A 26172-nucleotide genomic window follows, 5' to 3' on the forward strand; every position below is an offset into this window, starting at 1 on the left:
TGCTATACACTTGACATCCGCAGAGCGGTAAGTACCTAATTTATTATAACTTCGGGTGAATACAATTTTTAAATCAACATTTTTGCTTGATAAAATATATTTATTTAACATTTAACATGAAGTATAAAATACATTTCATTTTTAAAACCTGTGAATAATCATATAAATAAGGCAATACAATATTTAAAAAACATTAAATGTTAAGTAGTTATGTCTATAACTAATTTAAAAAAAAATTGAATAATTTGCAGCAACGACTTAATACTATAACAATAATTATTGATGATAAAACCTACACACCAAGAGTATAATAATAATGAATACCATATTAATCCGAAATAAATATATTATAACACTTTTTATTATATCATAATATTATATACCTACCACCTACGTGCATATGAGCATAATATGTATAAAATAAATGTATATTGTATAAACTTATACAATATCGAAAGCAATACAAAGAGTAAGTGCTGAGTAATACTTAAAATTAACAGTGCATTTTTAAAAGTACCAACACAAATTTCATAGTTTGCTTGATATATTGCAGTAAATTACGCAGTAATATTAATAATAGGTTTTTACTGCGGGAATATATATTGGTATTAGGTATATGTAGATAAATAATAATACGTATTGCGGTATTGTGTACTTATATTATACAAAGTAATTCAGCCAAGCAAGCTCACCCATTTTCGTTTTCTTCAATAATGTACCTACTTATTCAAAATCTGATTTTTGGAATAATTATTTAATTAACTCAAAGACCATATTTTTCAATTATTAAGGTATTTTGTACTACTTAAGGAGGACATACAATCTTCTATTTTTCAAATAAAAATTCTCGTTTTTCTACTGTAAATTACAGAATTATTTTTATTTATTTATATAAATATATTATGCCAAACGGCGTTACCATACGTAACCGTTTAACATGATTATATTATAATATGGGTTAACAATAACGGAACTATAAAACAGCTAAAGATGAAATGGATTATTTAAATGATAAAGGGGCTAGGTAAATTGGTTCCGCAATAATTTGGGTACATTTCGGTAAGTTGAATCCCGGGTAAAAAAAGTAATAGGGAAGTTTGGTCCGGCTATTAATCCACTTACATACCTGTTCAGCCCGATCATTTAAGTTTTTACCAACAACATAATATTATAATAAACACATATATTCTAATTTATACCATTTATTCAATTTATAACATTTTTATTTTATACCATAATATATTTATTTAGAACATAATATTATGTAATATAAAATAATATAATTATAAAATTGAACTACTAATATTTAATAAAGACGATTATTTATTAAAAAAATGAAATGAACTCAACTCACGTATTATCTTTGTTTTTCGGGCCCAATTTACCGAGATAAGGTCATTTAGGACCCAATTTACCAATCCCGAAAATAAAACAAGCCGAGGCATAATTTTTCTGAAAATGATGTTGACGTACCAAAATCATAATTTTATTATCTTATTGAGTTATATAATTTGTTTTTCTGTACTAAGATAATCTATGATAGTTGAATGGGCTTGGGACATCTTAGTAGTTAATATCAATCGATTACAATTTATCATTTTTCAAAATGGTCTAATATATACTAGACTATACGTACCTAACCTATAAAAAATAAATGAATAAACATTTTAGGATAACTGAGAATCTACTGGTTTCAAATTTGAAGTTTAGGTACCTACATCAACATATTTCAAAATATTATCTACTAAATAATTTCCAGGAAAACGGTAGGTTATCATTTGAAAACTTAGGACACTCATTGTATAAGTATTAAAAAAAAATCTCAAGAATTTAAAAATGGGGCTTGCTTTTATTAGTCACATTGTATGTATATGGACGTTATACGACGACGTCTATTCATTTCTCTCGTAAAACCGTCTGTGCATTTCGTCGATACCGGACAAGAACCACGTGCTCGGGAACAGCTGGCCCCTGTCGCCGACCGGCACGTAAGGCGCTCGGTGCAGGGACTTCTGCCGGAAGTCCAGCACGTTCACGAATTGTTCGGGCGTGAGGCGCATTCGTTTGTCCAGACGGTCGACGCCCTTCTTCAAGTTGCCGATCAGACCGGGCAAGCCACCGTTGTCTACCACCCTGATCGAGTACATGGAGGACGCCAGACCAGAACCGTAGGAGAACACGCCGATCCTCTTGCCGGGCAGACGTTCATGCGGCACCGACAACAAATATGACGCCAGTCCACTGTACACGGACGCAGTGTACGTGTTGCCGACACGCGACGCAAGCAACAGTGACGGTTCGGTCTTGTCCTCGAAAACGGTCTTGCTGAGCTCCACGAACGTCTTCTCGGCGTCGGCCCAGTTCTGATGTCGATGGTTCTCGTCATTTGCGCCGACGCCATTGACGAAATCGTTCATGTACAAGCGGGCAAGGGACTTGCGCACCAGTTTGCAGTACGGCGCGTGGAACACAAACGAATCGAACCGGTTCAGGCCGACGTCGCCGCCGCGGCACTTGCTCAGATATGACTCGTAGCACCGGTCCAGGGCGTTCAGGTAACAGTCGACAGACAGCTTGCCGTCTACCACCGGATACTCGGACGACAGGTCGGGCTTGTAGAAATCGTACGTGTGATTCATGTACGTGCCCCGCAGGCCCCGCTCGACCACCAGTGAGGCGCCCGGGCCGATCAACATCGCGACGGCGCCGGCGCCGCCCGTCGGACGAGCGTTGCCCTTGGCGTAGACCGCGATGTCGGCCGCGACCACCACGGCCAGCCTGCCGTCCCACGCGCTAGACTCGATCCACGACAGAGCGTTGAACAGCGCAGCCGTGCCGCCGTAACAGGCGTTAGTCGTATCGATTCCCTCTACTTGAAAATTGCCGCTGGCCTCAAACAACTTCATCAACACCGTTTTCGCGCTTTTCGACTTGTCGATTATGGTCTCGGTGCCCACCTCCAGGCGACCAATGTCCGAGTAGCTGATGCCGTTGTTCTCGATGAGCTGACTGACCGCTGTCAGGCACAGCGAGTTCACGTCTTCCAGATCCGTACAGAACCCCATTTGCTTTTGGCCCAGGCCAACGGTGTATTTCCCTTTGGACACTCGGTCGTATCGTTCCAAATCGGTTTGATCGACGTACAACGAGGGTACGACGACGTGAATGGCACATATTCCGACATCTTTTGGCCAGTGGTCCATGGTGAAATACAATAAAATTGTTTGGAATTTCGATTTATTAATATAGTTACCTGTCAATTAAATCAAAACAGAAAAAAACTTTAACCAGAACGATCATCACTGGTAACTTATTTGAAAGAAAAATAGAAACCGCTTTAAGGTCATTTGTAAGCCAAAAGCCAAAACCTCGGCATTATTTATTTAAATATGTATCATATTATTATGAATAAATATTCAAAACAGAGTATCTGTTACCTCCGAAATACAGCTATTATAATAACGTGGTTATTTTCTCACATGAAATATAATTTAAAATATTTTAGATGCGTATAATAACGTACAGTCGTTATGTATTGCATATTTTACATATATCCAGAATAGATAATGTTTTCAATAGCTGCAAAATACTATCACAATACCTTCAATGTAAGATAATGTATTCAGTATTCACTGTTAAGCAAACTTTTAAACTTATATATAAACTGATTATAAAGGCAAGAAGAATATATTATTTAAAAAGGTGAACAAGTGGGTATCGCACTATTGTATAGCAGTTGTCGTCGTTGTCGAGTATGTAATTGTAATGGATATTATGTTAAATTTGAATTTAATGATAAATGATTGTATACGAAAAACGAATCTGAGCGAAAACGTGTGTCAGCCTAGCATAGCGTATTTGAATAAATAATACATTTTTATATGATAATTAATTAAATAATTTTTCTGATTATAAATATAGCGTTACTTTTCGGTAATTTTGTTTTAACGATATGATAAGAAAAACGTATATATTTTATTACATTCCCAAATGTTAGCCATGAAAAGAAAAATGATTATGAATTTCTAACTGAAAAATGATTGTAGATTTTTTTTTTTAAATTGCATAATTAACAACTAGTGTGCAACCTCACGTTACAATTTAAAAGTTTTGTGATCCAGCAAAATATTATTAATTGACAAAAAAACTTTAAAAATCGAAAGTTTAGATGATAAGTAAAATGGTACAGGGGTGTTCTTCAAGGCTGCCAACGTTGGTACACTACACAGCTCATCCATACTTTAAATATTTCTTACTTTCTTAGTTATAACTTATAACTAATTAACTGCTTGTCCAAAAATTAATTTTTATATAGATTGAAATACTCAGAATAATATTCTGCTTAGGAACTTAGAATTAAAAATGAATGGTGTCATTCAAAAAAGTAAAAAATTTAAAAATATATATAACGATCATAAATAGTAAAAAATATAATTTCTGTTCAGAAATGTTGTTTTTAAAATTCATAAAAAGTTAGGTAAAAAAAATATTTTGAAATAGTGAGTGTGGCACTTGATTGGGTCATAAGGTACTATATGAATGGTCAACTCAATCAAATAAATAATTAAGTCACATAAATTAATTTTGTGTTTTTTATTGCATTATCTTATAAATTATAAAAACTCTTAGTAAATGAAAAATATTATTAGAATACTAAAAATTAACATCCATAGCTATATTTAGTTTTTTACAGTGTAATTCACCAAACATGATCACTATAGCCCTAGCTATATTATGTTCCAAGCCCAAATCCATTATCATGGAGCTATAAATTATACTTAGTACAAACATTTAGATAACTCGAAAACTACTCGTTTGAATTTTGATTCTGATATGTCGAAATTTTCAGAAAAATTATCTGGTATTAGGTATTGTATTCAAAAAGGGTGGTTTGAATTTAAAAAATAGAATTCACATTAGAAAAAAAAAGTCACCTCAGAATACTCCTTAAGCTTAAAAAAATTCAAAAATTTTAAAAATGATCCGAGTACATTTAAAAATCAGAATTCGAATAGTTTCATTATTAAAAGAAAAAATGGGGCCATCATGGTTTGTGAATCATGCTGTACATAGAAATATAAGAAATATATAAACATTATTTAAGGACAGTAAGTTATGATTTAATAATTAGATACAAGGTGTAATAAAAATATCTGATAAATTAAATAACTTTTCACAATTTTTTAAAATATAATTTCTCGTTTAGAAGAAATTAATTTGAACGCAATACCTTTTTTAAAAATATTCTTTTTGGGAATTTCCTGACATTATTTCTTAAATTATTTATTATCCATGTAAAATAAGTCTAGTTAGTCATGGAACCTACAACTTAACTTAATTAGCAAATTATAGACTTAAATATACTCCACATATTTTAAATATTATAAAGTATAAACATCAAATAAATATTATAGATATAAATTAGAGATATACAAAATTTAAATAAGTTTATTAGAAACTTAGACAATTTAGTATCCATGTAAACAATTTGAAGTATAGGATAATATATTATATTTTGGACAGCTTGGATAATTTATAGGAAATTTATCTCGAACTAACTACTAACACTTTCTATGCTTTATCGATAGTTGTATACAAATTTATAATTTATAATTTAAAAATAATGCATGGATTTAAGTATTTAACATGAATTAAGTAGTAAATATTTTCAAATTTGCAATGTTTTTAAAAATGAAGTTGTATATTATTCCCATTAGTCATGTATATTATAAAAAAACTAATTTCTCTTACTATTATAATATGCAACCAGCGGCAAACATTTAAAAACAAAAAAAAAATTAAATTTCCACCGTGAATGTCTAGATCTCTGTTTGGCCGCTCTTTAAAATTTAAATATCGGAAAATTCTTTCTTATTGAAGATTTAGATCATATTATTCTAAATTGCAAGTTCATACGTTTTGTAGATTTTGAGATATAGCGATAAATTACACGATGAACGAGTGAGTGGTATTTGGCTTATACATATACCTATGGATAAAGATCCTATAAAATAACTATTAATTTCAGATATATATATATATATTAATTTTATAATTAAATACTTATTAAACTGAAATAAGTGAACAATGAACATGTTATAATTATACAATAATACTTAACGACTTTGTCTGATTTAATTTAAGCAATTATTTTCTTAATATCAGACTTGGAAAAAATACTGAATATAGGCATGGTTTGAGAAATAAAAATATGGGGGTTGGTTGGTTAGATGAAAAAAATTTCGATATCAATTACTCCTAAATTTCAATAAGCAATATAATATAATATGTTTTAAGTATAGTTTTATTGCCCCTCTAACTTTTTTCCTATATATAGTTATTAAATGAAAATTAAGGTCATATTTTAAATATTTTAAACACCTTAGGAATAGGGGGGGGGAGGTTTCAGCCCCCATAGCCTTCCTTGTATCCGTGTCTAATTGAATATAACTTACTATTCTCTACATACAATTATTAATACTGCTAAACCTTCTTATTAACCAATTTATTTATAATTTAAAAAATACACTACTAGGTATATTATATACTTACTTGATTATTTGTTTGACAGGTAGTTCTTTATTCAGAATGTAAATATTGTTGACGACTTTAAAACTCACTAAAGAAAATGAGACATGTTACGGCCTGAACTTCAGATGTAAAGTGAACGAAAAAATAAATCGTGAAAAGAAGAAACCAGTAAAAAAAAAAGTAATGAATTCTATGGTTATGCAAATATATTTTAGTAGATATCTTCCACTACAATTGAGCTGCGTCTACACTAAAGTAAATTTATATTATATGGAAGGAGAAATATTAATATATAATATATAAAACTATATTTACGTATATAATATAAAATTTGTATAAAACAAAAGTAGGTGAGTATAATATAGTACTCAGCTACGATATATATTATATACATACCGGAAGTTTAATTTTATCAAGCCACTTATAACTTATAACAATTTAAAATACCATCTTAACATAATTCTTACATATTTTACAAATGTGTATGCCTTTTACATAATTTTAATTACATAATAAAACGACATTTTATTTTGATCATCAAGTCCCCCCACCCATGACATTTTTACGTGTTATACGTTTATACCTACCTAGATATACCTGCCAACGTTATTTAAAGTAATTCAGAACTATGAAATATGATTAATAATACTGTATAGAGGTTCTGTTGCTATTGGGTCTCCTCTTCATGGGTTAGGCTTCATGTCATTGAGCATTGTTAATTTAAGTTTTTGTCTTGTAGGGGGGTATGATTTTATTCAGTAACCCTGCCTTTAAAGTCTGATGCCTTAAGTTAGGATTCTGAACAATTTTCATATTAGATATTATAGCCTATGGGGGATGGGGATTAATCCCCTTGATCTCCCTGTAAATACGCCACTGATTAAAATACCTAGTTTGTACATAAAAAATAGAATCCGAACGGTGAGACTTAGTCTATACTTCTAATGGAATTTTATTATATATTTTTATTTATTTTTTCCAAAATATATGGTATAAATCTGTAAACATGCGTTAACTGGGATGATAACAGACCCGTGCGGTCTAGTAGCTCAGTGGTAGATCACCGAGACCACCGAGGCCACCGAGAGAACCCCCCTCGGGTTCGATTCCCTGTGCAGCGGCTTGATTTTTAACGTTATTTCCCCGGGAGAAGTTAACAAATCTATATAATATGAAATAGTTTTTGGCATAAATAATATTATGTAGGTATAGGACATATTATTGTATTGGGGCTTAAACAAAATTGAGTAACGAAAAGAATGCAACATTTTTCGGTGCACTTCCCATGTTGCTAGAAACTTGAAATTTGAACCGTAGCTTAATGGTCTCATGTAAAGTATGAGTTTATAAGTTTAAATTCGTCCCCCTACATTCCTTTATAAGTGTCATAACTCATAAGAACTTTTCAATGATGTAATATGCTTTTCTAAAAAGGGAGAAATTGTTTTATTATATTTTATCTTCCACATACGTAATTTAATTTCCATATAACAACTAATAAATAAATAAATCGCAATTGTTATTTATTTACTTAAAACTATATTTTATTTAAAAAAATTAAGTAAACCAAAGTTGTGTATGTTTAATTTTCAGGAAAAATCTTTTTCTGCGAAATGTGTTTAATGAATCGTCATCATTTTTTAACAAAAAAAAAGGATTTGGTGCCACATTTAAAAATTCATTTTGGTAATTTGCGCTGCTCTTTAAGGTACCACATAAAAATAGATAAAAGGGTAGGTATTATGTGATCTGAAAAACGTACCTTTACAAAAATTGTAATTTACGCCATTTTTCACTTTATCAAAATTGTAATCTGGTGAGAGCGGGATAAGTCAAAATATTTCGTTCTGAATGAAATTTTATACGCTCACTTTTGCTGTGTTCTTAAATTAATTTTGAATGTAGTGGTTTAAATAAACAAAGAGACATTTAAATAGTAAGATATAAAATATTAATATAGGTAATTAAATATTACACGCACTTTACAATTTGTTTAACTTAGATACTATTGTTTTCCGTATTTTTCATACGCTATGATCTGTGGGTAATACCAATACCTATTATCAATAAAATATGCTTTTGTAAATAGTATATATTATTATTTAGTCATCGTGTTATGAAAAGTATTCCAATATATATTTTGACCTAAAATTTTTGTATTGCGTAACAGCTAGATAATGAACATTGTAATATAGTGCAAAACTGCCGAATAATAACTTATTAGTTATTTCTATCTAAAACCATTATTTATAGAATATTATTATTTATTTAAAAACAACCATACATGCAACATCAATGTATATTAAATAGACAACGTCAATATAAATAATATTTTGATTTTCGTTATTCGTTCAATCGTTTACTTGGAGTCCTAATAAATCTGTGAAAATTTCATCGAAAGTGTATGTCTGTAATTTAAATACAAAACAATGTAACTAATCATTAGATTAAAATGTTTATATTAATTACATTGGTAAGTAACCTTATAAATTTCGCAAAAAAAGTTAAATATTAATTAATTATATAGTAAAGTCAAAAAATTGGAAATAATATAATATTCTGTGTAGTATAATATATATTTCAATATTTATGTAAATAGCGTATTTTCTACGTATATACGAAAACTATTGACTTAAATGCATTAAATATGACACAATAACATTATATCACTCAACAGTTTTAAATACTATACAAATAAATTGTAATCTGTATTTTTGCAAATCAAACATCTTGAATGAAAAAAAAAACAAAGATAACTAGTTACTAGTTAATTATAAGCATTAATTAGACAAGCGAATCTGTACAAATTTGGTGTAGGTATCTATATGTGTAACGAGTAAGTGCCTGATTAAATTGTTGTGCAAATATCTATATTTTGAAAATATTTGAACACAAGCTTAAATTAATGGACCTCAAATGAATGATTACGATAAAGAGTATGAAGTACATACCTATACAACTAATAATAATAGGTATACCTATGTCCTATATAGGCTAGATAAAACCATAAATGGAGGGGCAAGTATAAACTAGGAAACTTTAATAGCAATAGTTAAATAATTAAAGGCTCTGCTTGTATAATAAGGGGCAATATTTAGGCAACATGCATTCTCGTCGCCCACGCCCCAGGGCCTAAAATTGTGTGCAGGAGCTAATATTAAATATGCAGTACCAAATTTTAAAGTGTGCAGTACTTATTTTTGGCTTTAAAAATTTTTATTTGATTAATATTCGATATTGATTATTGAAAATTACTAATAATTAGTATATTGTATTCGTTTAAAATTCTTAACACTAAACATAATACAGACTACACCATATTTTGGGTGGCTTATAATATAATAACTAATAAGTATATGTATGTTAACCCAAGCTATTTCGTTTTTAATTTTTAAAATGTTCAGTCATATAGCCTTATTATTATAGGTATCAATGACTTTTATAGAAGATTGTCTTAATTTGTATTTATTATAACTTATTATCACTGGACGTAGGTACCTACATTATGAGTTAGTAAGACAGAGCAACACATGCGGGTACAACGTCCTCTTTAAAAGAGTTATTTTTTGCTCAAGCCTTACAGGAAAAACTCTCACGCCTCAAAAATAGTATAATTTACTAGAGTGGTCTGATTTTATTATTGTTTTTTTTTTGGAGAGGATTTTTTAAAGAGGGCTTGGACTTTAATTCCTGATGACGTTGATTAAAACAAATAAAAATTTAAAAAATTAAAACTTGTGACAGTTGATCATATTCAAAATCGTATTTTACGAATTCGAAATAGAATTATGAATATCAAAGACAAAGCACCATGTAAGAAGTCTTTTTCTTTCCAAAAAAAGTTACATAAATTGGATCACTCTAGGCAAAGTTTTTGAGCAAAAACCCAGTTCTCGTTCAGGCCCCTTAAATGTTAATATTTTTAAAATGCGTTATATATTATGTACGTACGAATGGCAAGGCCAAGTGAATCAAGTTAGCGTTTTCATTTGAACTTGACGATATGTCTTTGGTCGTTTTTAGCAATGTGTTCAAAATAATTTCTAACTCACGAGGACTAATTTTTTCACCTAGATAGTGACAAAAAAGTGTTTAGAAAAGCAAAATACTCAACTTATGACTGTTATTTAACCTATATTTTTCATCATGTGTACAAACGATTCCCTGGTCAGTATCTTGTTTTCTCCGTAAGCATTTACAAATTGGTCATTTTGTATTAGTTTATTGAACGCCAGACGGATTTCATTACATTTAACTCTTAATTGTGGCTTATAATTCAGATACAAAATAACAAACTCTTCAAATGTCATTGTTGTTGGATGGCCTGCTCTACTGAACATTGCGTATAGCATATTAGACAACTGGAATTTTTAAGTATGACCAACACATTTGTATCAAACGATTATACAACTTAAACTATCTGCTATTGTACCTATACCTATTAATTATTATATTGTATGCATACAAATACACAGAATATGAAAAATAAATGTTTATATAATATATACGTATAATACGTGTAATTTGATTTTAAAATAATAAAATGTATATATGGTATTATGATATCGATATAAATTATAGCAACAAAAAAACGTCAAAAAGTCAATAAATATTTTTTGTTTCGCGGAGTAGGTATTATATATTTGGACTTTTTATAATTATTAATAAAGGCTGTAGTAATTATTATCCAATTTACTTCTGTTTCAGAAGGAAAATATCCCATTGCTCTCATGAGAAAAGATACGTTAAAAACGTCCACGTAATCTCTAATAACTGTGGTCTCTGGATTTCGACTGTTTGCTAATTGAACACAAGAAAAATATTCTTTTAATTCTGAAATTTCTGGTCCATTTTTTCCGCCTTCTAGAAGATAACTGTATGCTTTTAATCCAACACCGCCATATTTCTCCAATTTATCTAAATAGCTTAACCAAAAATAAAATATATATATTAGAATTTACACAAAATTATTCGAATGGGTCAACTATTAACATTAAGTATAACTTTTGCACGTAGATTGTAGGTATGAGCCTTTTAAATGGTTATAATATTGTATTTGAACAATACATGTGATAATAAATTTGAAAAAAACAGAGATAAATTATCACATAGTAAAAAATTTGAATAAGTTAGTTTACGTCTTGATTAAGTTAATAGGCATTATCAAAATTGTTTCAAACTTTTTTTTGCAAACTATTTGGACCATTAGAAAAACTACTAATAATAGTATGTCGACTTTTTCAAAGCATCTACACCTAATTGCCAAAATAATAATATGTACAATAGATATGTACATAAGACTTTTCGAAGACATGTTTATGTCATAGAAAAAAAAACATTATTGTAAAATATAATTCACTTAAATGTAAAATGTACATAATAATATAATTATATGTAATGATGCACAAATGTACACCTATTTGATAGGTACCTAGTATTTACTTATCCACAAGTTGAATATTAACATATTGTTGGATTCGGGATTGGTAAATTGGGTCCCATATGACCTTATCTCGGTAAATTGGGTCCCGGAAAAAAAAGGTAGCAGGTAAGTTGAGTCCCGGATAAAAAAAGGTTGTAGGTAAGTTGAGTCCCGGAAAAAAATATATAAATTAAAATATATGTGGTTTTTATAATATTATGTTCTAAATAAATAATATATGGTATAAATGATTAAAAAATTGTGTACCGGGAAAAAATGTTAATACGCTAAATGATATAGTACGTCAAATTTTACAAAAAATATTTTAAAGCCCAGATATCGTACGTGTATCTGTACGTAATCATCATCAAAATCGATAATAACTACTAACTGATTCGAATAATACTAACACTTGTATACGCTCATATACTCGTATATATATCTATTAGGTTTAATTAAAGTTACGAGTTTACGACATTACGGTATTTAATTTTTGGAGAAAAGTGGCTACGGCCAGTGTAATAAAATCCGCGATAAGAATACCTGTATATACACACATTAACATCATGCGTAGAATTAATTGGTGTCCAGGCGGTGTACCACTGTATGCAATATGACGTATTATTGTAACATAATTATTCAAAAGTAAATTACATAAGTATGAAATATTTAAGTTTTAAGTTTTTAATATTTTAGACCTAATTGCGCCAATGATTTATAGCCGGGACCCAACTTACCTATTACCTTTTTATACCCGGGACTCAACTTACCGCTTTCAAAACAAACCCAAATTATCGCGGACCCAATTTACCTAGCTCCGTTAGATTATCTAGGTACCTATACGGTATTACGGTATACGGTATAGGTATAGCCGTATAGGTAATAGGTACCTACATAGCCTTAATGTGTTTTTCGCAAGTAAATATATAGTTAATTTTGTACATTTTATTTGTATAATTATAGTTTTTAAATAATGTGTTGTATTACTTCGTATGCACAGACCAGATTATCATCGAAGGGCTATTTTCGCTTATACTAAAGATGTACATGCCATCCATTGAAACACCAATATCAATAATCTAAAAAACAAAAATATGCATAACGAAGCAAATGGTTTATAATTATTTAAAATTTTACAGGATAAAATTAACCATATACAATATAATGAGACGAGTAAGCGACTTATCCAAAAAGAATATTATCATATTATAATAGTTTGTATAATATAATATAGGATGGTACCTATACAATATACATTATAGTTCACTCGCTCCACTTGCGGAGTCAATCTCTCAATTACTATTTTTTATCACCTAAAACGATTTGTCACAATATTTATAATATATTATATATTATAATTTATAAGTAAATGAATATACGATTATAATATGATCCAACTGACTTTTGTTCCGGAACCGAGCACTGCCGCATTCTTATACGGGTTTCCATCGATGGGCTGTCGTATAATGCCAATATCTGTGTCATTGCAAAAAAATATATCATTGTTGAACTTGGGAGACTCCTGGAAATACATTATATTTTTTTAACATGTCTGGTGTTTGCAGTTATCGAACACAAAATTGACGATCGCCGCGTGACATGCCCAAATCGGATAGTTTTTGGTGGTAGAATAATATAATATTAACATTTACTCGATCAGTTCAACTTTCGAAAGGTTTGATTGGTATTTGAAATCGATAGATATAGGTATTATATTTATATGCATTTTCCTAAGCTCTTTTCTTTTATAAAGTTAATACTTTTTATAGTTGGACTCGTACATAATATTTTACACGTTGAATGGACTTTAAAGAAAATCTGACAGTACGATATTGAAAAAATAAAAATAAATGTATCATATTATAGTATTTTTAAATATTCAAATTAGTGAAAGTAAAATTTTTACGTTGTGCTAATACATTATATTATTTGAATGAAATAAGATTTCATAGGAATGATAGCTACATGGTATGGGATAAGGTTAAATTGCACACTTTAAATTGAAAAATAAATATAATATTATGCAGTTAAATATGACCTTAAAAATACCATGAAATATATGAAAATATATGAGCAAACTACGATCGATTAATGAATGTAAAAATACTGAGAATTTAATATAATTTTATGATGGTAGGCGCCTTATATAGAGTATTCGGTGAGATTGAAGTGACGATAAAACGAATGGAATATTGTATTTATAAAAAACAATAAAATTTTTAAAAATATTTAGGAACGACTTGATAAAGTAATGATTGATTATGGAAATTAAATAAACATTTAAAAAACCACACACTTAAACGTTTATTTTATTTTGTGTTCTATACCTATTTCCTATATTCTACCTATATAGTTATCGTATTATATATTAGTTTTAATATTGTTCTTCATTAAGTATATTATTTACTTTCATTACTCGAATCGGACTTTCGAGATTGACTCCTTGAGTGGTACATATGCACCGATTGTTGTCCCACAAGGATAAACGTAACTATAATACATAAAACCGTATGGAAATAAATGACAAAATAGTAATATGTAACAGTAAATAGGTAAAGTGCTGTGTAAGTTACATCATTTCCGCTAATCATAAAATTGAATTCCTGCCTATTGATTGTCGATTTCGTCATGCACTGAGGTTCGTTAAATGATTCTGTTTTCATGGTTTTTACAATTTTGGGGGGCTCCTTGTCTTTTCTGTAAAAAAAATCAAAACGATCACTGCCGAGAACTGATATTAATATCGATATACTATGTAGGTAATAACGCGATAACAATATTATGTAATTTATATTACAATCGGGCTATTAGCTCGTTTGAAACGCACAACTATTAATATTGAAATGGTTGATTATATTTTTGAAAAAGTGTAGGTATGCTCCATGATTACGTTTTATCAAATTCTAATGCAATGATTTTGTGATCCGCCCCGACGCTGTAAATCATTAGACTGGTACTGTACTCTGACATTAAAATACTTCGAATTAATTTATTGTGGACTTCGAAACACCCGTAGTATTTAACTTTGAATTCGTTCGATTTCTGCAGCTGTATTATGCCGTACATGTATATACCAAACAAATTGTCCTGCATCATAATAATATGTTTGAAAATCAGAAAATGTGATGTATGAAAATTGCAGTAATACAGTGTATATCTGTTGTTGTGTGGCGTATCTACGTGTTAGACCAGCGTTTGGGGTCAGGCATGTGGAGATTTAAGACAATACAAATATTAGGAATATCAATAATAAATAAACATACGGCACTAATCCTATACAATGACTAAATTCTACAACTACATGAGAATAAGTTTAACAAATTTGATCAAGCTAAGGATAGACATAGAATTTCAGGCCGTCAACAACAATAAAGCCATTATAAGTATATTAATTAAGAATGATTATTAATATTTGAACATACATATTATAGTAGGTATATCGAATATATGGTAAAACAAATAGGTACAGGGGATTATAGTTAAAAATATTTCGATGTCTGTGCTTAATGATTCACACGTATCGATTAGGTACGAGTATTTATTTTTTAATGCTAATCTATAAACAGTGTACTTTCTAGAGTTGTTAAAAATCATATAGGTATTTATTTTGAGGTCGTCAAAACGAAAATGTTGATAAACACTGTAGATAAAATTGCGTATAAGCGTTAGCCAATAGGTTAGGTATACGTCAAATATTATGACGTTGATCAAACGCTATCTAAATAGGTATATTAAATTTAATCATAAAGAAATGTTCTTCCTTCAAAGTCTTTCTTATTTTTACATTATTATACTCGTAGGTATAAGGTATATAATATTATGAATACTAGCTGACACGGCAATGCGTTTCTATTGCTAGGTTTTTGTGATTATGCTAGTAGACAGTAGTATATTATTATCAGGTATAGGCAATCTGCCTGCGGTAGATCTCGGACCTTGCGTGGTGCGTACGTAAGTGTATAAGTTAACTCTAAACTCTAAAGTATCAAAGTTATACAATAAATTAATACGGTATCCTAACATAATCTAACCGTTGGTAGATAATTTGAAAATTAGAAACCCCTTCCTTTTTCTATACTTTAAACTATTTAGTGGATAATTTTTATGAACATTTTTACGTATCAGAATCAAAATTTTAACTAGGTAGTAGTTTTTTGTGGTAGGTAGATGCTTTTTCTTAAATTACAATTCATATAATATATTTATATATTTTATAATATGCCATTGTACAGAGTATAATGCATATTGTATTATAATATAGAAAAATCACATAAGTAACACTTACGGTGTAAACCATATACTTCGAAGAATCGCTAAACGTTATGTGTTGAACAGGCGATTGGTTCCACTTGAACGATATATTGTCCATTGGAGTTAAGGTATAAGGATCTACAAACTGAAACAATCCATCCGAGCGACCGTAACAAAGATAATTTCCTGAAAAATGAGAAATTTGATCGTGTAAAAAAATTATGCACTTATATTATAGTTGATTTTTAGTTTGTCACATTCAAATATTCAATAATAGGTACATGCCATTTGTGGAATATTTGATGCAGGTAATCCGATGGTCTTCTTTAATATTCCGGTCTCCGATCATACTAATGATAGTTTTTTTCTTTCGATGGTTAAACATAATGAGCCCGCCGATTGAATTGCCCATTATTATATCTCTCCTATTATAATGAGAATAATAATAATTCTGTTACAGTATTGAAAATATCGTTATAATACATACAATATTTGTTATAGAAATTTAACGTACACAGCAAAAATGCGACCTCTTACCGGGTGGGGTGTACTGCCAATGCGGTGATAAATTCTACTTCACACTGATCAAATATATAATCAGAACTTTTGTTGGAAATATCAATTTGAAAAATTCTGCAGTTTCTCGTGCCTAATGTAGACACATATACAAATGCGCAGGTTTAATAAGAAATCATCTCCTCCGATCGATTAATGCTTTGCGTGGTTAAAAATCACGTAGGTAATTAATATAGGTACTTATAAGAAATGGACTGGATTTAAAATCTTGACCGGTGGAGAAATCGACACCGATTTCGGGGCTGCTGTCGCACTCAAATTCGTCAACGAGCAGGGTTTTATTTACCAAGTCTTTTTCTGATTTTTCGTACGTACTCGAATTTCCTCTCCCTGTAGGTTAACAGTAGGTATTCTAATACAATATTCAAGTAACATATTATCATAATAATATCCTATAAAGCCAATTAATTTAATACCATTTTCTACATGCATTTTATTGTTAAGCATTGAAATTGAAGTAATGGGATCGCCAACAAACACGTTCAAGTGGTACAGAACACGCAATGATTTATCGTAAAAGAAAATATCACCGTTCGTATTGCCCGTTATTATATGACTGGAAAAAAGTAGATTAAAAAAAAAATAATCAAACATCATAATAGTGGTAAATACGTTTGGATACAAATTATAGTAGTAATAGAATGCTCGTCCAATTTGACGCGTTTTAAATATTGCTTGTTGTTCGTTATCGGTTCATCTTTAATTGTCAACACATCATAGTCGTTATCATCCCATACAGTTACCCAACCTAATAGCGATCGAATAAAAATTATTATGTTCTGACATATTAATTCGAGACTTAACCACAATACCATATAAATAGAAACAATTTTTTTTTAAATTTATCACTGTTATAATATATCTGCTATACCTTTTGTAGTTGCTGATAGAACTTGACGGGTGTTTGTTAAATACGCCGACTGTGTATTAATATATTTTTTCTGTATTGCATCTTGGGTCGGAACATTGATTATTATTTTATTCACATTGTCTACATTTGTTGATGGAATTTTTTTTTTTTTTTTAATATTTTTATCCATTCTTTCCAATGTCATAAAAAGTACAAGCTTTTCGGTAGTCAGACAGTAAAAGTTTGTATTATCGTAGCAACATGCTAGATGCATGATTGTATCAATACTGTTGTCGAGTTTTGTTGAACCTATTTACCAATTAATGTGTTTTAACGAAGAGTATTCAGCATATATAGGGTGATTCTGGTGATTCACCAAGCATGCTCACCCTCATTTTTTCCTTTAGTAATGAATTCTGATTTTTGGAATTTTTAAATAAATTAATATTAAATAATATTTAGTATATTATACTCAAAGACCATATTTTAAAATGAATGAATTTTATTTTGTACTACTTAAGGACTGACCTGTGGCGGTACAAACTTTATTGAAGAAAAAAGGTGGTGAGGATGTTTGGTGGATCACCCTGTGTAATATTAATTTGTTTAACGTGTACACTATTATAACACTCGTATACACATCGCTGCTAGTTGCTACGTACAAGCCGATTCCTCTTTGCCCGATGTCCATTCCCATACGTCAATTGTCTGTTCACCGTTGGTATCTGCAACCGACACTGTAATCACATATTGTGAATCGACGCTGAACTTTACAATTGAGATTCCCATTTCAAATGGTGATAATACAGAAAAGACTGGAGTCCTCAAAAAAAAAATAATAATAATAATAATAATAATGAATAGGTACGTAATACTATTATTATATTGATAATCTGCAGTTGAGTAAGTCACGAATCACAATGTCACATAGGTAATAATATAATAGTATTACTACACCCGCATGACATTGTGCCATTGTGGTATCTTCGTCTTACAAAATAATGTAAAACATAAAAAAACTGAATTTCGCGGGAAATAACCTAGAAAGCTACAGTCATAACTAAGAAACGAAATGTTCACTACATAAAAATGAGAACTTTGGCTGGGAAATACAGTTTTATTTTTGGATATTGGAACTACAAAAATAGTTATTTAAGTTTGAAAAACATAAGAATAATGGACTTTGAAACAATAAAAACTTTTTTCGTATACCTAAGTGATATCAAAAAAACAAAAACGATATTTCACAGATAATGTTCTCAACTATATTGTATGTCAATTTGAAGTCTTAACTATCATTACAGCCTGAGTGGTTCTATCCTAAGTAAAACAGTGTTTGCTATGTTGTACATTTGTAAGACGGAGACAACAAATGCGGGTGTAGCGTCCCCTTAAATAACAATATAAGCTATATAGGTGGGTAATATAACATGCAAATATAATAATATATACAATAATATATATAAAATAATATATATATAATATATGTACCTGCCACGGGACGTGCCGCTAATTCATACAATTTATAGTATAAATAGTACAATATTTATAGTTAGTAGTAACAATTGCTATATAATATTAATATTAAATATCTATAAATATTTACAATAATTTCGTGACAAATCATTTTAACTGTTAAATCATTATACCTAAGTAAAATATTCCAAACTATTAACATTGTATCGTTATCGCCTTTGTCAACTGTAACCAACCAACGACTGTCCGGATTGACATCAAAACTACTAATATAGTTGCGCTGAAGTCAAACAAATACAAATAAATGATAATAATTACTAAACATAAGACATGGATGCACATACAGTACCTATACTATATAGGTATTAAGTAATTATATTTAATTTTAAAAATCAGAACATTATAACTTGGAATACATACTTACTTCAAAAATCTATTTATTAATAATACTAACCAATAACCATAGCCTTAAATATTTAGTTGGAGGGGTTGGCTAAAATCTCGACCGTCTTTAGGTATTTAAGGATGTTCGAAAGCTAACGCGATTTCAGTACAAAAACTTGCCTCAAAGAAAAAACTCTCACGCTTTGTGAAGTAGTCAGATTTTTTTTCATTTAAAAGATGAAGAATTTATTCGTGAAAGACTGATTTTAAAATCTCTATTTTCAAAAATTGTAGTAAATGTAAATATTGTGTTGTTTGTAATTTTATAGTGTTAAAATGGTCAGATTCAACTTTTCCGTATCAGATCCGTATGAACGCTTCACCACGTATGGTCACGTAGATAACTATAAACTGAGTACATTTTTACTACTTAATTAATTGCCGGCTCCGCCAGATTAATGAAGAAAAACGTAATATAGAATTGTATATTATACAATAATATGGTAGTAAGCTATGCAAAATGTTAATTTATTCATACCCATATCAAAGTACTCGACAGAGAGAAAAAAATCAATGTAGGTATAATATATTTACATGGCCGGTCAACATGGTCATCGTATTGTTTTCTTTATTAGAGGTGTCGTACTCCAATATAATACCAATTTGGTCACTAACAAAAAACATCTGTGGTTTAATTTCGTTCAAGTCTTCGACTAAGATACTTTTCAATCCAATTTTACAGTTCCATCCAAAAGACCATACAGGTCTCTATTTAAAATAACATGTACAAATATATATACTTATTTAACTGATGAAGCTGTACAATACTTGTTAAATTAAGTATATTAATTGTATCATTAAATCCTAGAGGCCCCATAGCAGTGGTTGAGTGTTGAGTCTAGCAGTGGAAACACGAAGACGCACGTATTTTATTTTATTATACATTTATACCTACAATTTATATTATTTTATTTTTATTTTTTTACACAAAATTTAATCAGCAGTGAAAATAATTTACTCAGTTCATCAAAACTTTAAATGATTCTAAGAAAAAACTAATTGCTTAAGATTCGTTTTTTCATAAAAAAAATATGATTTGTAATGACTAATGAGTATTAATTAATACTAATTATTATTTTTTTATTAAAAATACCTATGTATTGAACTTACAATGATGTGTTTTTTCTGTCTATCATTAAATAAAAATACCTGGATTTTCAACTTCAGCATTTTTTCCGATAGAAAAGTGAATCTAATTGGTACCTACTTTGGGGTGTCAAAAGTAAAAAATTCCCAGAAGTTTTCAAAAACTTTGTGAAAAACAATAAAACAATTAAGGAAAACCGGGAATTTTCAATATTGACTTAAAATATTAAAATTAATTCCTTTATGCTTATTGTATCATATAATTGGGCATATAATATGTATATAGATTCTATAATAATTATATAAATAAAAACGTTTAAGAAAAATTTGTGAAATATAAATTATACATAAAATAAATTATATAGTTATAATATGATGTATATTATAGCCTTTATGGTTGAAGAATGATATGGGAAAGGGTAAAGACTAAAGGTATGAGGATTGTGAATATTATATTTTTTGTTAGTTTTGTGTTATTTAAAAAAAAAAATAATACGTTGATGTAAGTTTCAGGTTTTTTGTTGGGTAGGTTAGAAAAATAGCACTTTTTAAAAATAGAAATAAAATTTAGAAAAAAAATAGAAATAGATTTTATAGTATTTTGGTGTACCTGCCTAACTCATTTACTCATTAACGATTTAAATTCGAATGATTTTCTTATTTTGTTGTAGGTACCTAGTTCAAAAGCAAATAACTGAAATTTTCAGTAAATACTGAATTTATAATTTTCAATAAACGATAAAATTTTTCAAATATTTTGATTTAATTTGAACTATTCGTTCTAATTTTAATTTTCATTTTTTTTAGTTCTTTTCTTTAAATATCGAAAAAATATATTGTTTAAAAAGCTTTAAAATTTAGTATAAGGTTCTTCATAAGTTGTATAATTGAAGTTTAAAAATATTATTAATATAATGGCGTGATTATTTTTATAATCATATAAAGTTTGACAAACTTTATCAAGATCACGAAAACTTGCAAATTATTTTGTAATTTTCAATATTTATAGCTAAGAATTGAAAATTTCAAACAAGGCTTTTCATAAGTAGTTTATACTTTAACCGAGAATTTAAAAAATATATAAATATATAATATAATATAAAAAAAGTTTTTTTATAGATACTTTAAGTTCAAATTTTGACGAAATTAGATATTGGTACGAAGAATAACGACAGTAGTTTTTTAAAATTTATTTTTCGAGGGCACTTGCAACTTTTGAAGTATAATATTATTATATTTTATACTCGCAATGACATTTGCAAAAATAATGTATTCTGTATTACTTATGTCTAATAGTAAAATAAATTATTTTAATAGCAGTGTTAACCTGAGTCTTTTCACAGAATCGTTTTTCGTATACAAAACGATTCTGACATTAAATTATACCAATAATTTGACCCATGTTGGCTATTGTATTGCAAAGCGCTGCCCGCTTGACCAAATTTTTTTCGTTTAAATATATAATCTTGTAAATATATTATATATCAAGTTAAATTAAATATCGATTTTTTTTTTTAAAAAATCAGAAGTTGATTGGAATGGGTAATGAGTGAAAAAATGATCTTGTATAATTATAAATTGTATGAAGTATGAGATAATTAGACTTTCATAATTAATGATATCATATAATTAATATAATGTTTACTTACTAATGGGGTATCAAAGTTGTTTTCAAACTTAGCAGTTTTTCCGGGATTTCTAATAATCTGAAATCGTGATTGGTTATTATTAATCATTGGCGTTTTGTCTTTTGTTATGTTCATCTTGTAGACAAAATTATAAATTCATACAATTTCACGTTATTAAATTATCCATATTAGTTCAAATATGTTTTTTTCAATAGGAATATTACAACGTTCCTAGGAAACATTATATTATGTAATATACTATTGGCGGCAGCACGGCCGGTTAATTAAAAAATGTATGCATTTCAACCAATAAAATAGTTTGCAGGTTTGCAAGATTTGTCAAAATTCTAACTTCAGAATTTAGATTATTTATAATAAATTATATGTGTGACAGAGCTTGAAATCGAAATAAAGTTTCTCGATTTTATTTCATTTTTGCTTATCAATATTAGTTTTTTCTGACATTATAATATTATAATCATTATGACAAGTGACAACATATTAATATATTATTATTGTTTTTGATAGCGTTTAATGACATTATCTAAATCAAGTGTCGTTAGCTTATTTTTCGACAAGTGAGCTAGATACTTAAATTTTTTTAAGTTTCTGGTGATCGACCTTATATATTTATATAATTACCTACATCATTTACATGCAATATAATAATAAATTGTACAGTAATATTTTTATTTTATAATTTCTCCATTGTATAATTATTGTATTTTTATTTCGCAAATAAATACTTTACTTTGTATAATTTTTTATATAAAGCGTAAAGTGTGTTTAAGATATTAGAATAATTAATTTTTAATACGATAGACCTATATTTTTTATAAAGGTCGACCCCGGGTCTATACGATCGAAAGTTGTCCAACTTTATAAGCTGCTAAATTAGACTTCCGCAAGACATTAAATAATCACGTTACTACCTAGCTACTCCGCAATATGGAAAGATATATAACTTAATTTCATCAAGTAATAATAAATTCACCAATTTTTGCGGCCAAATATTAAAATATTAGATTACATTTAAACAGATTCTTGGAAATCCATAGCGCAGTCACACGTCACTATATTTTGTTATAAAAATATTGAATTTGGTCTACGAAAATCCTATAGAAAGAAAGAAAATTTCACCCAGTACCGATAGTCCAATTAAAATTTTGAATTTTGAATACTTTATTCTCTTTTCTAGATTTATAAGGAAATGGATTTTAAATTTGTTGTAATTTTTAATTAGTACCTATAATACCAAATTAATATTCTATTTTTTCAAAGTGCACTTTTACTGTAATGTTGGCGTGTTGCTAAAAAAAAAATAAAATAAAAAATGCATTTTTTACCAAATAGTTAACACAGACAAGTAGCAAACAACTTCAAATATTTTTTCAAAATTAAAATTGGACTTCTGTAAGTGTATTGTTTTTTCATTCACTCATAGGTCTAATGCACGAAAAACGACCAGCTTTCCACAGCTTCAAAGCGTAATATAAAGCCACGATTAAAGTTACATCTTTATGATAATGAAAATAATATGTAAAATTTAATATAGGCCACTTTTGTTCCTAAGCAATGAACTAAAAATACCGCTCAATTTTCGTCTTTCGACGACGACAACTAATATTATTATGGAGCATCGTCAGTGGTTTTTACTCGTATCAGGTACCAGGAGCCTAGTCGTCGTGCTAGCCGTTATTTTTCGACGTCGAGTGTGCCGAAACTCGCCGGGCCGCGGAGATGACATCCGACGCATGTGCCCCTATTGACCTAATATTATTTTTGGGGGTACAACAACAGCAAACATTAACAAAAAAAACAACAACAATGACACGATTGCCGCAGCTGCAAATTGCAATCATGCTAATACATAAGTAATAACAAACAGTGTGGTGAGCCATCACCGTAGTGCTGCTGCTCCCTCTCTGCGCGGTCCCCCTGCTGCGGTTGGCAACACCGACCCGCGTCCGTCATGTCCCGGCGTCTCCACTGACGTCGCGGCGTGTCGGCCGCCGGGCCCGGGCCCGGGCTCGCTCTCTCTTGGAACGAATCTCCCCGAGATCGCTGCTCCCCTTCGACCCGCTCGCGAATCGGTCGCCTAGTCCTGTACCACCGGTTATTCTTTTCTATGCCTCCAGGCCCACGACTACGTCTCGGCACGACCAACGACGTCCGCCGTCTACCACCGCAGCACGACCGTCCCTCCATCATTAATTAAAATCATCATATTCTCTAGACCGCTTCCTTTTCAATAATAATAAACATCTTCTTATCAATAACAACTCAATGTGTTATCTTAATAATCATCTACCTATCGCTCAGCGGTCAAGACGCAAATTTTATTGTTGGCTATGAGGAAATCAACATGGATAAATATATTTAGCCATGGAAATCAATATGAAGTCCACAACAACAACAACACCAATTTCTTCGTACGCCACAATAGTAATGACAATAATACCTATAGTAATTTATTGTAACATTCTAAATCATGATAATTGATAACGTACTCTCGTCGACCGTAATCGTGATTTACACTTGCAGCACATTCTCATAATTCCTCCGTGACCATTATATTTTTTTGATACAATATTTTGAACAAAATGATTTTTCAAATTCTCATCCACGATTTTAGGTTTATCTTAAATCGTGCTCTCGTCACAACCCTCAATTTATAATTACGCTCCTGCGTTCTATACTAAAATTTCCCGTATAGACGACGCTGTTGGTCGTCCAAAAGATCGTGGTTTCTATTTGCATTATTTGCGTTCCTAAAAAATTCTTGTTCTAATTACCTAATTAAAAATATCTTTTTAATAATATCAGTTATAACGAAGGTATTATATGTGAAATTGATTGGTCAAAGTCAAATCACACATAGTCACATAGAAAAACAATATATTAGTATACGAATATGAGTAACCAGTTACAAAAATTATATGGAAAATGCAATTGACGGGTTAAACTACTGTTTAGCTCATAGTAAATTACAAATTAGATTGTCAATTTTAAACAAATATTTCTCAAACTAAGGAAATTGTATAGCTTAACTCTAATAATCTATTTTTTATTTTGTATCAGGTAATCCATTTAAGTGTATAAAATAATTATTACAAAAAGTTTGAAGTGGGTATATTGTTTTAAAATGACATAAAAAATTATATAAAACAAATCTTTTCAAGAGTTAGAACTTTTCAAAATAACGAGTGTACAGGCGCGGATTCAGAGGGGGGCACCTCTCTAATATAGCACCTCGTTGGTATGTTGCTAACTGGAAAATAAATACTCTACACAACATATATTTTTCAGTAGGCTGGGGACATTTCTAAATAAAGTTGGTACCAAAATAAAAATTTAAAAGTAATTTTTCCTTACAATACTGATAATACTGAACAGGCCCGTGCGCAGGATTTCAGAATAGAGGGGGGGGGGGGGGTGTTTTGAAAAAAAAAATTTATAACAGATACAACAATAATTAGCAAATATTATTATAACATATTTATATTTATTATTCATTTTGTAAGTACTTATGTTAAAAGTGTTTTTTATAACAATAATTTAAAATACATATCATTTTTTTAATAAATTTAATCGACGAGGGACAGTAAAGAATTGATTCAGTGCTTGATTTATGTCCACGTTTATATCACGATGTATATTCAATGATGCCAGTCCATTTAAGCGATCTTCACCCATTGTTGATCGTAGGTAAGTTTTGAGCCGACGTAATGTTGAAATTGACCTTTCATTAGTCGTTGTAGTCACAGGCAAAACTGACATTACACGTAACATTTTATGAACATTTGGAAATGCATCTGCATTACAAACATCGAGGGCATCAAGGGCGTTTCGAATATTTTTACGAACTAGTCGTCGTCGCCAAATTTCTACCTCACTTATTCAAATTT

General features: G+C 29.7%; 2 protein-coding genes across 2 annotated transcripts; both read right to left on the reverse strand.

Annotated features, from left to right (window-relative positions):
• Window positions 1-158: 158 nt before the first annotated feature.
• LOC132936741 (hydroxymethylglutaryl-CoA synthase 2-like) lies at window positions 159-6688 on the reverse strand. The gene is made up of 2 exons (XM_061003491.1): window positions 6553-6688; window positions 159-3253 (listed from the first exon to the last, which is right to left on the reverse strand). The coding sequence occupies exon 2, from the start codon at window positions 3201-3203 to the stop codon at window positions 1893-1895; it is 1311 nt and encodes a 436-aa protein (XP_060859474.1). The 5' UTR covers window positions 3204-3253; window positions 6553-6688; the 3' UTR covers window positions 159-1892.
• A 2194-nt stretch (window positions 6689-8882) lies between these two features.
• On the reverse strand, window positions 8883-11263 carry LOC132941444 (uncharacterized). Its single transcript, XM_061009501.1, has 4 exons — window positions 11228-11263; window positions 10664-10892; window positions 10483-10601; window positions 8883-8939 (listed from the first exon to the last, which is right to left on the reverse strand). Exons 1-4 carry the CDS (start codon window positions 11261-11263, stop codon window positions 8883-8885), a joined length of 441 nt encoding a protein of 146 aa, XP_060865484.1.
• Window positions 11264-26172: the final 14909 nt, after the last annotated feature.

This window comes from Metopolophium dirhodum, chromosome 1 (genome assembly GCF_019925205.1).
Source record: "Metopolophium dirhodum isolate CAU chromosome 1, ASM1992520v1, whole genome shotgun sequence".
Classification (NCBI taxonomy): Eukaryota; Metazoa; Arthropoda; class Insecta; order Hemiptera; family Aphididae; genus Metopolophium; species Metopolophium dirhodum.